This window comes from Malania oleifera, chromosome 9 (assembly GCF_029873635.1).
Source record: "Malania oleifera isolate guangnan ecotype guangnan chromosome 9, ASM2987363v1, whole genome shotgun sequence".
NCBI classification, from domain to species: domain Eukaryota; kingdom Viridiplantae; phylum Streptophyta; class Magnoliopsida; order Santalales; family Ximeniaceae; genus Malania; species Malania oleifera.
In genome coordinates this window covers 94,778,325-94,796,252 of record NC_080425.1, presented here as the reverse complement: position 1 = coordinate 94,796,252, position 17,928 = coordinate 94,778,325, and the positions used below count along the sequence as shown (strand labels likewise).

The 17,928-nt window shown below is 36.0% G+C and overlaps 1 protein-coding gene across 4 annotated transcripts; it reads right to left on the bottom strand.

Moving 5' to 3' along the window:
* Positions 1 to 290: 290 nt before the first annotated feature.
* On the bottom strand, positions 291 to 14,346 carry LOC131165007 (cytochrome b5 domain-containing protein RLF). Of its 4 annotated transcripts, none has more exons than XM_058122613.1 (6): positions 13,997 to 14,346; positions 13,409 to 13,502; positions 12,604 to 12,997; positions 10,373 to 10,507; positions 1,191 to 1,241; positions 291 to 603 (listed from the first exon to the last, which is right to left on the bottom strand). In XM_058122613.1, exons 2-6 carry the CDS (start codon positions 13,439 to 13,441, stop codon positions 527 to 529), a joined length of 690 nt encoding a protein of 229 aa, XP_057978596.1. In that variant the 5' UTR covers positions 13,442 to 13,502; positions 13,997 to 14,346; the 3' UTR covers positions 291 to 526. The 4 variants fall into 4 exon arrangements, with proteins under 4 accessions (XP_057978596.1, XP_057978598.1, XP_057978594.1 ...); XM_058122615.1 differs by having other exon boundaries at positions 13,992 to 14,246; XM_058122611.1 differs by having other exon boundaries at positions 291 to 1,241; positions 13,997 to 14,229.
* Positions 14,347 to 17,928: the final 3,582 nt, after the last annotated feature.

Sequence of the window (17,928 nt, the reverse complement as noted above, 5' to 3'; positions counted from 1 at the left end):
CATGAATTGGGTCAAGGAGTCGAGGCCAAGGATGACATTGCAGGTTGAGAGAAACTTCAAGAATGAAGTGGTTACAAATGAAATATCAAGAGGGTTAGAGTGTTAACAGAACATTTCGAGGATTAACGATGCAATTTACCCATAACATTCCATTAATTATCAGCAGGCCCCAACTTTGACAAGGGAAACAACTCGTTCTCACAACTCTCACTGCTTTCAACCATGAACATAAATTGGGTTTACAGTTTAAGAGTAACTTCAACTTGCTCTTGTTGGAGGAAGATGCAATATCAGAAGTTTCTATAATTACATTCATAGCTTGGTTGGATTCATCACAAAAATGCATTGCAATGCAACATCAAAAGTTCCAAAGAGCAGTAAAAAAATTTTAAAGTCAAGAGTAGTGTAAATTATTACATCCATGATTACATTCAGTTCTACAAATCAAATCAATATTCTCAAAGGAATTGTACATCCATCAGCTTGGTAGTATGCAGACAACTTTATTAATGGAACTTTGGCTACTTCAATGGCTATCATCTAAAAGACCTACAAGACACTTCTCCAACAAGAATTCAGCATTCACCCAAGCATGGTACTTGTCTAAAAATAATGTTAAGGGGCAGCAATTCTCATGAGTGCCAAATTTTAAAAATCGAAAAATACACAAAATACAGACATAACCAAAAGAATAGTGTATGTAGAGCTTGTGAGATGAAACTGACCAAGCTGAAAAGGAGATTTCCTTGGGGGAAAATTATTAGTTTCACAAATTACTAACAAAAAACCAAAAAATATAGATTAAAATCATCTAATCATTGCAATTTTCGCAACACAAATTACTTCATGGATGGGAAATATAGATTAAAATCACATTACAAACGGCCCGTGATTTTTTTCCTTCACTTTCGAGCCAAAAATATTTCTACAGCACACTTCCCCTATGGAAGATTTAAAAATAAAATACCATTAAGAATTTGTTTTCAAAAAGCTAACTGAAAGACATCATAATTTTTTCAGTAATATATCCACTGTTACAAATGAAGCCTAGAATGATGATGATAAAAAGTGACAAACTGTATATTCAGGATGAAAGACTTTATTAACTGCATAAAAGAAAACATGAACAAACAATATTTTTTTATAAACTCCAGAGACCATTAAATAGAATCTAATCCAGCAAAGGATACTGAATAAAGAAGTGCAGTCTTTTCCCACAGCCTTCATTAACATATCAACACCTGAGAATGCAGTTATACAATTAAGAAGTTAGCCCACAGATGCAATTTGTTGTGAAAGAGGAAGTATGAACTTCTGGACAAAATTGAAATTTTGTTGTAAATCTGCCACTGCAAAACATTCAGGATGAAATTGAAATAAACTGGACACGCATGAATGCACCATGAATACGGTCCAATGCTCTACAGCTAGGAATCCATAAGATGACAACCTTCCATTGATATTCTCAAGACTAATGAGAGAGAGAAGAAAGAGAAAAATAATGATCCTCACACTAAACTATGTGGGAGGGAGATTAGATTACTCCCCTATCTTTACAGTCTTAAACTTTATATTCATAAACACCCCCAAGTTGGACTATATATATTACATAGTCCAAGCTTGTTATATAATAATTCACACAGCTCAAACTAATTTCTTCAAAAACAAATCAGCTAGTTGAGTTTGAGAAGAGACACATAAAGCATAGATATCTCTGCCAAGGAATTTTTTGCACGATGCATCAATACCCCAACCTTCTCTATGCTCATTAATGGCTGCTTATCTGACTTCTGTCGCTCTTCTAGAGGCTTGAGACAATGTGATCCCCTGACCCCTTTTTGTTTATCTTGGTGATGGATGTGTTAATACTCATGTTGAAAAAATCTAACAAAGGAGGGCTCCTTAAAGGTGTCAAGATGGGAAAAACAGGGGATTTATGAAATTTTCACATCTTCATTTTGTGGATGACACTATCATTACCCCCCACCCCCCCGCCCCCCCCAAAAAAAAAAAAAAAAAAACTCAATCTTCAAAGCATTTTGGTTGGGTTTGAGGCAGTCTCCAGGCTGAAAGTGAATCTGGGGAAAAGTGAGACCATCCTGGTAGTAAGAGTTATTGCCCTATACCCTGCTTCTATACTAGGTTGAGCACAAATTGTTTGTTTTTTCACTTTTCCATGAAACTAATTTTCATCCAAGAACTATACAATGTCTAGTGGTTGATCATCAACAGATTATGAACTTGCTCAATCAGAATCTGTGAAACCAGAAATCTGCATGACCATGGAATTTGTAGAGTAAACCAGGTCCTGGGGCCTTCATCAAATAATGTAAAATGCAATTCACTGCATTCCAAAGAGGCACTTGAGACTGACCCAAAAATTGGCTCATGGTACTAACAAAAAGGAAATTGTCTAGCTGAGTAAATATCAAACATTACAACTCCCATTAAATTCTATTATTAAGTTAATGATCCATCGATCCCTTTTATCAACTAGAGATGCAGAAGAATCAACTGGTTTCACTCCAGTCAACCTGTTTCCTCAAGGTGATCAAGAACATATTTCCTTTAGATGAACCTCTAAGAGAATGAGCCACTTTGATGCCCAAAAAGTATCCCAATTTTCCCACACCCTTGGTGTGAAACTAAGTGAAAACTTCAACTCATAAATACCAAATTACCAACTACATCTTTACCAATACCCTATCATCCAAATAGAAAACTAATATTGTTCTCCCAATATCCACTCCAACAAAATATGGTCCAATCAGATTGGTAACATTTTATCCCAAACTTCAAACAATCTCATTGAACATCCCAACCACTGACAAGGAGACTGCTGGAAACCAGGGATAACTCTCTTTAACCAGCAAACATACCCTAACTCTCCCTAAGTGACAAACCAGTAGCTGCTTATATAAAGCGCCTGCTGTAAATCACCATGAAAAGAACATTTCTATTATTTAGTGGAAGTCCAATAATAATTGGCATTTGGAAGCAACAAAAATTGAGAACCTGTACAGCAGATATCCTAACAACTAGAACAAAAGGTGCCAACATAATCAGTGGCATAAGTTTATGTGCAGCCTGTAGTCACTAGTCTAGGCTAAAATTTAATTGCTTATACTGTGTTTTTCCATGAAAAAGAGGTACAACTGTACAAGCTCACATATGTTCATGTGACGAAGAGCATATATTGCTTCTTCAACTGCTTCATCCAATCAGTATCAAACATGGTATGCTGCCAAGCCTTTGGAAGAGACGATGAAGAAAGAGAAGCGACAAAGTCTATGTGGGACTTAATAATGAATAGCCAACAACTATCTAAATTAAATGAGAGGTATATAAACCAGTTCCTTTCCAAAGAACCCCATAAAGGTCTAGGTCACTAGTTCGAGAATCAGGAGACGGCATAATATTACCTGGAATATGCAACTCAAGGCACAACTTGATGGTTCAAGCAACTAAAGATGTGAAGCTCTCAACATCTCATTAACCATTCACCTTACCTTGGGATCTTCTCCAATATATCAGCTATGCACCTCATGAGAATTAGTAACAAATTGTCTAAAAATTATGACAAATTCATGCTCTTCTTATTAAGCTGTAGGCTTATTAGTCAAGCCACCACTAGACCTAAAAGCTTAAGCTGTTATACTGTGATCTATAACAATATATCACCGTAAGACGCCCCCTAGTGTATGGCCCACATTCTCATATCACATTTACAAATGGAATAATATATTAATGGAGTAAATACTCTCATAAAGAATTGTGCCCGAAACATGTTGGTATCTATGGTGGCTCTAGGATTCTGAAATCATGTAAGTCACCACTTGATCTATAAAAGCTAAGCCGTCATGTTGTCTGCGAACAATGTATATTAAGCATTCAAGCCTTAACAATACATGACTCATAACAATTGTCATTATATTCTATAAACACTGGAGCATGATCTCCATTTGAAAATTCTACATTTGGTCATTGCACTGTAAATGTTACTGTATTTGCCTTAGAGTTGCTCTATAGCAAATATGTCAACAAAGAATTAAGGCTACAGCAGCTCATGTGCAGCATGAGCCATTGCGCAAAGACACTCAACATTCAATCATGGATGACCTGGATTTTGCTTTTGGTGGTTCTTCCTGATTTTTCCATTTACTTAGTCATGTATGCATGCACACAACAGATTCAAATGGAAAATGTTGCATAATCATTATAAACTTCAAGCACATAGAGAATGGAGATACAGATTATGTAAAACTCTGTTTGGTTGAGGAAATTTTCCTTCTCCCGAAAATAATATGTTGGCCACGGGTGCATATTGTTGTGAACATTAAACATCTATGCTATGCAGCATAATGTGAAGCAACTGAGACTGCTATGCCCGGCGTGTTACCTTGGAATATGGCATCCCACAGTGTCACGGTCCGCCTTTTTCACACCATTGTGAAGGGCCGTGCGGCGCTAGCTAAAGCACTCTTACTTAACTAGCCAGCCTTTTGTTTACCAACATTCATCCACGAAGCACTTTCATTAACATTCAATCAGATAGTAGCGGAAATAATAATCAATTCATGAAAGCCGTGGCAACCAAGCAGTAAATATTGAAGCAAACGTAATTCATTAACAAATCCTCCGTTGACATGTTGTACTTAGCGAGGGAGGCAAGTAGGCTAAGCACGTTGACAATTTCTAGTGAGTTTTACAATGATTGATGAACACTCACCCTCCCCTAAAGAGCTTTCTAGGCCATTCTCACTCTGGCACTAGGAAACATCAAAGTGACCGAGGAGTCATACTGCCTTATTTGGCTTACAATGAAATAAATACTAGAAAATAACCCTACACTAGTATTTACATGATGGAAACCCATCCCAAACACACGAGATAAGCGGTCATAGGCAAGCATAATGCCTTGAACAAGCTTAGCCCGTGACACCTCCATTTGTTTCAATGAAAATATTCTTAGAATTGTTTTTTGTTGAAAAAATAAGAATCATTGTCAAACTGTGAAGTGACACCCCAGGTCTAACTGAAAGAAAAGGATATAATTCAACAAAAAATGACAGCTAAATATCCTTTAAGAATCTAAGATTAATAGCATCGTAAAAATATTCACTTCTCCAAAATTTGTGTCTGTGAGGTATTTATCATCGTAACAATGAGGGCCAAAGGTGAAAATAGAAGCAATTTTGCATTATCAACTCATTATCCATGAGGTACAAGCAAGTTGATATGGGATTTCCAACACTGTTCTGGGGCTCACTTTTCCCAAACACAACTGAACCTTGTGTAGAAAAATATATAGACAAATTCCCATAAGGAATTGGGAAATACTAAGGGCACATTTAATTGTGAAAACAGGTTTTATTTTCCATTTTGGTTTTCTGAAGAAATGCAAGAAAGTTAGCTAATTTTCAGTTTTACATCATCTATACAAATAAATGAACAACCATAAAAAGTTTTGGCACTATTTGCTTGTGGAAATAGTTTTATTTTTCATTTAGAATTTTTCAAACAATTACAAAAAAGCCACCTTGTTTTCTATTTTTCTAAACTTATATAGAAAAAGTGAAAAACATATTTTTATTATTTTCTAGATTTAAAAATTCTTACTTTGCATATGGGAGCATGAAATTCAAATCTTGGACTTTAATTTATATGGATTATGCATTGAGTGTCTTCCGAATTCATGCAAATCCAAATCCAAGCCCCAAAATCCATGATCCCAAAGATTATAACAACAACAACAACAAAACCAAGCCTTAGTCCCACTAAGTGGGGTCGGCTATATGAATCCTTTTCCGCCAATTTATGCGATCATGGACCATTTCTTTTGATAGATTCAAAGACATTAAATCCTTACTCACTATCTCCTCCCAAGTTATTTTAGGTCTACCCCTACCCCTTCTACTGCCCCCCACAGTAACTACGTCACTCTTCCTCACAGGTGCACTATAAGGCCTACGTTGCAAGTGTCCATACCATCTGAGTCGTCCTTCCCTTATCTTATCTTCTATAGGAGCTATACCTAACTTACCACGAATATGTTCATTCCTTAATTTATCTTTTAATGTTATACCACTCATCCATCTAAGCATCCTCATCTCGGCAACTTTTACTTTTTGGATATTATGTTTCTTCATCGCCCAACATTCTGATCCATATAGCATAGCTGGTCTTATAGCTGTCCTATAAAACTTCCCTTTCAATTTTAAGGGTATTTTACGATCACATAGAACACTTGAAGAACTTCTCCATTTTACCCAACCTGCTTTAACTCTATGCATTACATCATCTTCAATTTCTCCTTCAGCTTGCATAATAGATCCAAGGTATCGAAATCTACAAGTACTATTTATTTCTTCATCATCAAGTTTAACTTTGTCTCCAATATTCCTCCTATCATTACTAAAATTACATTTCATATATTCTGTTTTATTTCTACTTATCTTAAAGCCTTTAGATTCCAAAGCTTCTCTCCATAATTCTAACTCAGCCTCGACTCCATCCCTAGTTTCGTCAATTAATACAATATCATCTGCAAACAACATACACCATGGAACCTCCTTTTGAATACTCTTAGTCAATTGGTCCATCACTAAAGCAAAAAGAGAAGGACTCAAAGCAGATCCTTGATGTACACCTATGGTAATTGGAAATTCTCTAGTTTCTCCATCTATAGTCTTTACACTAGTCATTACTCCATCGTACATATCCTTAATGACATCGGTATACCTACAACATACACCCTTTTTTTCTAAAACCCACCATAAAACTTCCCTAGGTATCCTATCATATGCTTTCTCAAAGTCAATAAATATCATATGCAAGTCCCTCTTCTTTTCCCTAAACTTTTCCATTAATCTTCTTAAAAGATAAATAGCTTCTGTGGTAGATCTCCCAGGCATAAAACCAAATTGATTTTCTGAGATCTTCGTTTCTAACCTTAATCTTTGTTCAACTACTCTTTCCCATAGTTTCATCGTATGACTCATAACTTTAATTCCACGATAGTTATTACAGTTTTGAATATCTCCTTTATTTTTGTATATAGGTATTAAAGTGCTTTTCCTCCATTCATCTGGCATTTTCTTAGTTTTTACAATTGTATTAAATAAATTAGTTAACCATATAATTCCGTTATCACCCAAGCATTTCCAAACTTCAATTGGGATGTTATCTGGTCCCATAGCTTTCCCATTTTTCATCTTTTTTTAGTGCAAACTTAACTTCGTTAACTCTAATTTTTCGAATAAATCTTATATTTTTAGTCTTTTCTTCATTTGACAATTCTAAATTTAAGTCTTCTATTTGGTTTTCATTAAACAACTTATTAAAGTAACTTCGCCATCTTTCTTTAATATCTTCGTCCTTAACCAAGACAATATCATCCTCACTTTTTATACATTTTACATTTCCTAAGTCCTTGTTCTTCCTTTCTCTAACTTTAGTAAGTTTAAATATATCTCTTTCCCCTTCTTTTGTACCTAATTTATTATACAAACTATTAAATGATCTATATTTAGCTTCACTAACGGCCCTTTTTGCATCTTTTCTAGCCTCCTTATATTTTTCAAAGTTATTGTTGTTTCTACATTTTTGCCACGTTTTATACCAAATTCTTTTTGTCTTTATGATTTTTTGTACATCATTATCCCACCACTGACTTTCTTTGCTATTTAAGAATCTTCCCCTTGATTCGCCTAAAATCTCTTTTGCTATCTTTTTAATAGAGTTAGCTAATCGATTCCAAAGAGTATTTGAATCTATCCCATCCTCTAAGGTCCAATCCCCATCTTTGATTATTTTATCTTTAAATTTTATTATATTTTCTCCTTTTAGGTTCCACCATCTAATTCTCCTACACTGGTTTATTTTATCTTTTTTCTTCCATTGTTTAATGCATATATCTAACACTAAGACTCTATGTTGTGTGGTTAGACTTTCACCTGGAATAACTTTACAATCCTTGCATGATACACGATCTACCCTCCTAGTTAAAAAAAAATCTATTTGACTTCTATTTTGTCCACTTTTAAAGGTTATTAAGTGTTCTTCTCTCTTCTTAAAGCAAGTATTCATTATACTAAAATCATATGACATAGCAAAGTCTAAGATCATCTCCCCAGACTCATTTTTGTCTCCATATCCATATCCTCTATGTATCCTTTCATAATTTTTATTATCTCTTCCAACGTGTCCATTCAGATCTCCTTCTATAAATATTTTCTCAGTCCTTGGTATGCCTTGTATAATACTATCCATATCTTCTAAAAATTGTCTCTTAAGATTTTCTGCTAAGCCAACTTGAGGAGCATAAGCACCAATGATATTTATTATCTCTTGTCCTAATAGCATTTTGATTTTTATAATTCTATCCCTTACTCTAATTACATCCACAACGCTATCTTTTAAGTTTTTGTCTATAATAATGCCTACTCCATTCTTATGTTTTTCTTTTCCAGTGTACCAAAGTTTAAAACCTGATTTATCGATTTCTCTAGCTTTCTCTCCCACCCACTTAGTTTCTTAAAGGCAAATTATATTAATTCTTCTTCTAATCATTGTATCCACAATTTCCATGCTTTTACCCGTAAGTGTCCCTATATTCCAAGTTGCTAATCTAATCCTAGTTTCCTGAACTAACGTCTTTACCTGCCCACGTCCAAAATGATGCAGGAACCCTCGCATATTTGACACCGTACCCGGGCGCCAACACGGCGCGTCGCTTTGGGGCGACAACCTAGCCCACCCGGGTGGTTCAAGTGCAACGTGTCGCTCGTAGGGGACGCCACAACAAATATTCGGTAAGGATTCATATCATAGTGATCTGAAAAATTTTACGCTGGCTGTCAACTACCTAACGCAACCCTCCTCCTTAACCCGGGCTTGGGACCGGCTGTGTGTGAAAAAATTAGGACATTTAAGTGCATCACAGGCGGAGTTCATGATCCCAAAGACTACCTTATATAATTCTTGGAAAATTAGAAAACAAGTTTTTTTTGTAATTACTTTAAAATTTAGAAATAAAAATGAAAAACTGTTTTGTACAACTAAACAAACTCTTTATCTTGTACCCTTTTAATATGAATCTTGGAAAACTAACAAAAAAAAAAAAGCTGAAATTTTTATAATTCTTTGGAATAATAAAAAATGGGAAGCTGAAAATGTTTTCCACAAATAAATAGGCCCCAAAATTTTTTAGAATTCGGGGGGGGGGGTTGCAGAAAGGATGCCCTAGTCTAGACTGTAATGTATAATCCTGCACCAAAATGTTCCAGACAGTTTAGAAATAGCCTAGCTGCCTAAGAACCAATGCCATGCTGTTATTTTTTATGAAGTTTGCCCAGAAGGCAGGTGGCCTTCATGATGTCCTCTTCTTCAAATAATTGCTCATCTTCTTCATGACACTAACTACCTAAAGCAAGTCACAAGCTGGCCAGTACCATCTTGATAAACAGTAAATCTTTTATTACAGAAGCAAGAGCTTGTTGTGTTGTTTTTTAACTTCCCAAATTAATCCTAGAAACAATTCCTTGCCCATTATTGTGAATTGAGATTTAAGAACTTCAAATCCACTAATCCATCAACCTACGTCACTAGCATATATCATACCATACCATAATATAACATAACAGAGCATATCATAATGAATACAAGAGCTCAGGTGCTGTCATGAAGTTCACTCCACGTGTCATTAACCTTTGTTTTGGGTTCTACCACGTTTCCTTGGCAATAAATATGTCCAACAATGCATTGATATTTTTCACTTTCTAAAAGTTCCACGTGCCAATACCTTAAGACCCACAATCTCCTACTGTTTTCTCTTCCCAATCTTCTTTATCTCTCCTCTATTATGATGTGGCAGATATGCTTAAGGCTTAAGGCCTCTATCTCTCCTCTATCACTCTCTGTCCCCGAAAAACATACTGAAATAACATACAAATGATTTGGGCGTGTTAATTTAAGAAGATTAGAAAAAAATCAAAAAGCTAGAAACTCAGTGGTAAAACGTTTAAAATGTAATGCCTCAAACATGGGATGCCAATTGAAAGAAACTAGTAAAGGATTTAAAAGCCTTTAAACTTGCAAAAAGCCTAAAACTAATGGAATAACCACATAAAATTAATACTGTGTCAGCGCCACACTTTGTTGCTGTTGTTTTTTTTTTTTCCTGCTATAGCCACAACTAACAAAAACACACATGGTTATAAAAGCCCACTTTGTTTCAGTTATCGTGACAACAAACAAAGGCACACATAGCTAAGTTATTGCCACAATTAACAAAAATACACCCAGTTACAAGCCTTATATACACATGCATGCCCCTTATGAGTAAACTTGAGTGAAACAAGATCATGCCCACCTCCAGGATGAAATTTCATGTATGGAGACAAGTTGTATACGCGGCCTTTTAGAACAGTCCACATTGCCCCTCCGGTTTGGTGTTGCTTGACTTCATTCATAGAAACAAGCCTCTTATTTGACTGTCCCTTCAATCCTAAAACAAAAGGTTCAGCAAGATCAAGAAGCAAGTGATGGTACAAGTGCACAAAGCCCCCACACCATATTGGGGCCAGGGAAGGGCATGATGTATGCATCCACACTGCGAAAGTAATTAAAATTCTAAAGCAAAGTTCCCGATCTTATAATGTAGGTGGGTAGGCAACAGGTAAGCGTATATATCATCATCAATTTATTACTTGAGGAAAGAGTTCATGACCATCTTACTGAATAATAAAATGAATGCATCCCCATGTTCTTAGGTAAATAACACAAAGGACAAAGGGCAAGAAGGCAACACCAATACTGTTATGGCACAGAATCAAGGTATCAAGTTAATGTTTGGCCATGTTATTGACATTGGCATAAAAATGATAGTTTAATGCAACAAATCTGAAAACATGTGAAAGACTTGATAACAGGAAACTTGAGAAAACAAATTGAGGAAGAGAAGGGCATTATTGATAATCAAATACATATTAGGCCAATACATCCACCTGCGGAAGAAGAATTGAAGTGACTGGAAAATCCTGAATTGACGCAGTAAGAAAGGATTCGGTTGAGGTTAGTCATAATAGGAGGGGAAGGGACCCAGAAAATTTTGGAATGAGGTAGTAAGAAATGATTTAACGCCCCTCCAACTTTGGAGGATTAGCCCCAGTTAAGTAGAAGGGCAGGGAAGGATTCACATAGCTGATCCACGAACTGAGACTTAATGCTTTATTGTTTTGTTGGAGTAAATATTAAAAGTGTATGCTAAACTAACAACAACAATGAGACTTGTTTACAAATCAAATAATACAAGACTTATGAGTTGATGAAAAACAAATGCACTAAAGCTGATCTGGTCATGCATGAGCTGACTCGAAAGACAAAATATGCAGCATTTTTCATGAATATCTAGGCATGACCTAAACAATTTGATTATTAAATGCAAGACAGGCTTAAAGTACCATTTGAGTCACAGTTATACCATCAGCCATACAATATCATCTGTCAACATAACATGAAACAAAATGTGTTGCATTTTTTAAATGTATTTGCTTTAGTTCCAATGAATTTTATTGAAGCAAGCCAAAACGTTTGCATCAAACTATTACTGCAATCAAAATGTACCATGTTGTATATTTATTTGCTTTAGTTCCAATGACTTTTATTGAAGTATGCCTAAACTTTTGACATCAAGCTATTTCCACTAGTAAAATGCACCATTTTGATGGAAATTATGGAATTTGGGCTACATTCAACATCGAGGTTATGCAGAAGTTCCTGCAACAAAGAACTTGGACATTTGGATGTTTCAACAGGGATTGCTTGGAAAGTAAGATCAAGTATAAAATGTTAAGCAGTCACGAAACAATTTCATAAAATGTAGATAACTAAAATGAGGGTGTTGAGATGGATGAGTTGCACAAAAAATGATAAAACAAGGTACACACATTCAAGAAATGCTAGATTAAGGTTTAACTGAGGACAGGATGAAAGAATCATTACATAGAGGGAGAAAGAAAGAGGGGAGAGAGAAACAGGTGAGATGGTTGGTCGTGCATGACTAAAACATAATGCTACACAAGTAATGTGCAAAGATCTGTTCACATTTAAGGTGCTAATGAAAAATTCAAAGGCCGATATATACCTAGGCCAATGTTTTGGGCAAATGTAGTACTGTTTGGCAAAAAATAGCCCTATATTAGGATGAATTGCCAAAGCCAGAGAAACAATTGTGACCAGTCACAATAAATAAACATATCAATGCGGATTGGAAATTATAAAATCCCATGAAACCTAAGGGGAAATAACAGTTGATGTGGTTATGTTAGTCAATGTGGTTATGTTGTTGCATTGACTTTAGCAATTCCCATTAAAAACAAAGAAATAGTGACCAAGTTTGTTAAAAGTTCAAACAATTTACAGTTCGTTATTGTATGAAATGCTAGCCTCAAAGCTAAATGAGCTCCACACGACTTAAGGAGAATAGGAAACATTTATGAATCAAAAAAGGCAGGCACCAACAGAAAATGAAAAATCAAGAAATATACCTCCAGAACTACCAAAAAAAGTGAAGTAAATCAAGATAAATTTGTCAGTCACTACCTGCTAGGTCGGGATGCGTCCGAGTAAGCTTAAGCCAGTCCATTTGACTATAACCCTTCTCAAAAGGAACCTTTGCCCGAGGTGCAGGCTTCCTTGCTACAATTTTCTGCTCTTGTGGAGCTTTAAATGAATTTCCAGCATCTTGTGATGTTGACTGTCTTGACAATTCACTCAATCGAATAGGAGGCGAAGTCTCAATGACATTAAAAGACAAAGAACCAACTGTTTCCTGTTTGTTTGAAGCAGGCTTTTCCAGAGAACTCTCTCTCAATGAAAACCCACCATCCTGATTACTAGCAGCGCTGTTTGAGAATTCGTCTTTTATAGTGATACCACTAATATCAGGGACAGAATTCTGTGCCTCAAAACCATCTTGGTCCATAGCCGAACCAACCTATATATACAAATATTTAGTCTTGAAGCTCACTGAAATAATGAAATATAAGTGCAGCAAAAAAATCAAGCTTGTTCCAACAAATTATAATTCATTCATTTATTTTTAGGCTTCAATTATCACAACAGATATTTTACCATGAAATTTTGAAAAAAAAAAAAACTCATCATGTTACAAATCATCTCAGGGGAAAGTTCCTCTACATCCATTATTTTTTTTTTTTATATGAGGAAAATTTTTCCTTCAAACAAATAGCTTGTTTTAAGGCATGCCCAGAAGACACCAAGTCCCCTCAATTAACAAAGTTCAGCTTCAAGCAGAGCGACAAAAGGCCTCAAAAAAATATGAATTCAATGCAAGCATATCGCGAAGCAGGAAAATTATTCCGTGGAACATAAAAATTGAACTTACCTGACAAAAGGTGAAGTCGTTATCTTTATCCATCCCACGTATTTTTTATGGATTAAACTTGTACACGGATCAATTCATCGAACTGTTTCGTTCACTGCAACAATTTCATTGCAAATGAATAACAAATTAAGAAACCCAAACGGAAATATTCGTTCACAAAGTCCTCGAGAACAATGAAGTCAATTCCAAGCATTTTCCTTCCTCGCCTCTCTCAGAAACCAAACAGAAATTTCTCATCTACCCACTTGAACAACCCATTATTAGCATTTCCTTCTCAAACAAGAGCAAATAATTATTAGCTCAGCAGCGTTTAAAATCAACGAATGCAATACAACCCAGATATATAATTTATTGGAACAACATCGTTTATTCCTTAAAGCAGAAATCAGGTAGATAGTTTGGTTTTAGGATTTATCGTTCATTAGACACGACCCAGATAATTTCTCGAAGTGTTCTTCAATCTGATGATTTTTTTAGCCCTCTGGATCAGATTGCCCGATTCAAGAAAGACAATTAAGTGGGGTGAATTCGAAGCAGCTAAAAACATAATACAATAATGCGTTCTTTACCATGCGTTCTTTACCTAACCTGAGAATCGATAGGTGCCTCTTCTTCCTTCCTTCCCGCCTCCTCCTTCTTCTTGTTGTTGTTCTTCTTCTTGGAGCTCTGGTCTGGTGGTGGGTCTACGACGTCGTCAGCTTGAATGGCTAACTGGGAAATTACATGACATGCGTGCGGCTCGCGAGTATTGAAACTTTGATACGATACCCTATGGAAAGTTAGGTTGTGTTTGGCATGTAATTTCGGGGTAAATTGTACTTTTGTGGATTTGCTTATTGACAATTTTTCACTTCACTCAAATTTAAATCTTAAATCCGATTCCAAATTTCCGGATGTGATGTATTAGAATTTGTGAACTTGCGATTGAATTTTAATTTAAATTTAAAAGGGACTAGGAAAAATATATAGCCCATAGCGTAGTTTGTACATGGAAAGAAAATAATTTCATTTGTAATAAATAAATTAAAATTTAAAATTTTAAAATATATACATAGATAAGTCTTTTCTACTTATTTGAATATGTAAGAAATGACAAAAACCTAACAAATATTATACATATTTAACATAAGTAATTTATTCGGTGTAAGAGAATAGAGGAAATAGACGAGAGAGCTCAGAGAGCGTGAGGCATGGAAGTTTGGAGAATGTTGTATTTGATTAATTGAATTGCTATATACAATACAAGTAGCTATTTTATACACATATTTCCTAATAAACTAACTGATTTGCATACCAAAATAACAAAAGAATAATAAAAGGAATAATGAAAAGAATAATCAACATATAAAAGGAATATAGCTCGTCATCCTTCTTTACATTTCAGCACTTTTGCAGCTTGATGTTGACTCTCATTATGCAATAGCCCCCCGCAAGATGGAGAATAGAGATTCACTATTCCCATCTTAGATAAATGCCTTTGGAGAAGGTAGGAAGGCAATGCCTTTACAAAAATACTGGCTAGCTCGGATTAGGATGCAATATGGGTTATGGTGACAGCTTTGTCACGACCCGCACATTTTTCCACATTTTTTTTTTTATATTATAACCAATACCACACATCTCATATCCCAACTCAACAGGTCACAATCCACCTAGACCTGTGGGTACCAGGGATACATCAGAACATACAGCAGAAGCCTAAGTAGTAGAAAACATACAATCATGTACATTTAAATACCATATATCACAATATACCAGAATTACTATACCCACTGTATTTCCATATATACATCTTAAAAAAATAAAATCTAGGGACATACCCCACAAAATCTAACTATTTCTACCAAAAACTTACCCTTCAAAAAGGGCAGATAATCAGCACTAGGTCAGCGGGGCTTTTCCCGCTCTCCTATCAGGGGCTCCTGAAAAGTTTATGAAATTCAGGGGTGAGACACCTCTCAGTAAGGGAAATAAACTAATACCAGCGCGTGACAACATGAGTATTTTGTGTTCTACACATAACATACATAACATATTCAGTACTATTTCGTCAAATCTAGGAAAACATGTATATATCAAATCATAACAAAACATATTGCATTTTCATAAACATATTTCATCTCATATAGTAATAATAACATAAAAACCATTATGGTAGGTTAGCTGGTTGTTGTCGTGTATTACCCCCACATGACTGAATTGTGTGGCCCGAAGGCGGCACCTGACAATGGTTGGCCAACCACTGTAGAGTCAAATAGTAGTCTGTAGGTTCGATGGATCTGCCAGACCTGGTCCGTACACCAGGGGCAATAACAACACACTTCTTGAAAATAACCACATTGACCATCCAATCTCACACTACTTCATACAGCGGTGTTAACGCATATATCATGATCACGAAGACCATGGACACATAGCAATGGTACCGTGCAAGTGCTAGCCTATACCAAATCAACCAGGTTTTGATATTATATACATATACTAAAACTGTGGTATATAGATATCTCATATCATTTATTTTCACATCAATCATATCATTTTACATATATACGTGTATCATGAAAATCATCGGCCCATACGCCAGTATTACACATTTTATCATAGCTTGGCCTGTACGCCGGCAAATCATAGCACAGCCCGTACGCTGACAAATCACATTCACATAGCACGGCCCATACATCAACAAATCATATCCACATAGCAAGGCCCGTACGCTAGCAAATCACAGTCACATAGCACGGCCCGTACGCCGACAAAACATATAAAAATCTTGGCCTGTACCCAGTTTTTCATCGTAAAAATTCATATCATAAACACATTTCTAGAAACAGTATCTCAGCATTTTATACTCATGCCACACTAACAAGTTTTCATATATTCAACATATGATCATTTTCACAGTATTTTCCAAGTATAAATCATATATATATATATATACATATATATATTTATTTATTTATTTTTCCTGAAACCAAATGCTATATATATATATATATATATAAATACATGTATTTTCTCAAAACAAAACTAGCATAGTTTATCCCCTTACCTGATTCCTGAAAAGCCTTTAAGAAAATCTTCCCCGCACCCGCAGGGTTCTCAACTCAACACCCCTGAAAATGAAAACTCCCAGTATTAAAGTTTAGTATTTTCGTACGTACAACATTTTCTATAACTACCACAAAATCAATTTTGGCTTAAAAAGCCTTACCTCAACTTAGGGATGATTCCCAACTTGCTTTCACCAACAATCCGCTCCAGCAGTTTTGGAGAGAACTCCACGAGGAGCGTCGTGATGACTTCGGATTGTCGATCCGGCGTAAATCTGGCCCGAAATCGATGAAAGAAAGAGGGACAACCGAAGAGGAGAGAGAGAGAGAGAGAGAGAAAGTTAGCTTCTTAAAGAAGCTTAAAATTCGGATTTTCATATTTATAGAACAAGGGATTTTGTTGACGAGCTCGTCCTTCGTCGACGAAATTCAGTCGGCTCCAACCCCCCTTAGTATTTCTTTGTTGACGAGTCCCCTGTATTTGTTAACAAATTCTCTTAAGCCTTCGTCGACGAAGCCCCTATATTCGTCGACGAAGCCCTGCTGATCCCCTTTTTCCGTTATTCCTTCCAAAGTTCAATGACGGCCTCTTTCTGTTTTCGGTCCCCATTTCTCTTCCTCTTTATTATTTAAATTCCATTTTTATTCGAGTCGTTACATCCTCCCCTCCTTATAAAAATTTCGTCCTCGAAATTTACTGTTCCCGCAACTCGTCATCCCTTAACCAGGAAAAATGGTCTACTCATTTTATTACCTACCCTCACTTATGGCGGAGGAATACCGTGGTTAGATTCCAAGTCCTGGAAGATTACATGTACAAAAGAAAACTTCTCTCAGAACTAAAATACTACACTAATTAACCATTACATGTACCTGCAAAAGAAAATACTACTTCACTACTTACATTTTATCAAATCAAACTTCTGGGAACAAATGTGGATACCTCTACCTCATCTGCTCCTTGGACTCCCAACAAGCCTCTTCTACTGTATGATTCCTCCACAAAACTTTTACCTGAGAAATCTTCTTGTTACGTAACTCCTGCACTTTCCTATCCAGCATCTGTACTGGTACCTCCTCATACACCAGTGAATCACTAAGTTCCAACTCATCATAACTGATGATATGAAAAGGGTCTAGGACGTATTTCCTCAACATAGCAACATGGAATACATCATGGATCTTTGACAACACAGGTGACAAAGCTAGCCTATAAGCTACCGGTCCCACTTTATCTAGAATTTCAAATGGACCGATAAACCTAAGACTAAGTTTACCCTTCTTCCCAAATCGCATAACACCTTTCATCGGAGCTATCTTCAAAAACACATGATTGTCCACATCAAATTCTAGATTCCTGCGGCGATTATCAGCGTAACTTTTCTGTCGGCTCTGAGCTGCACTGATCTTGTCTCTGCTAAACCGAACCTTATCACGCGCTTGCTGTACCAGTTTTGGCCCCACAACTCG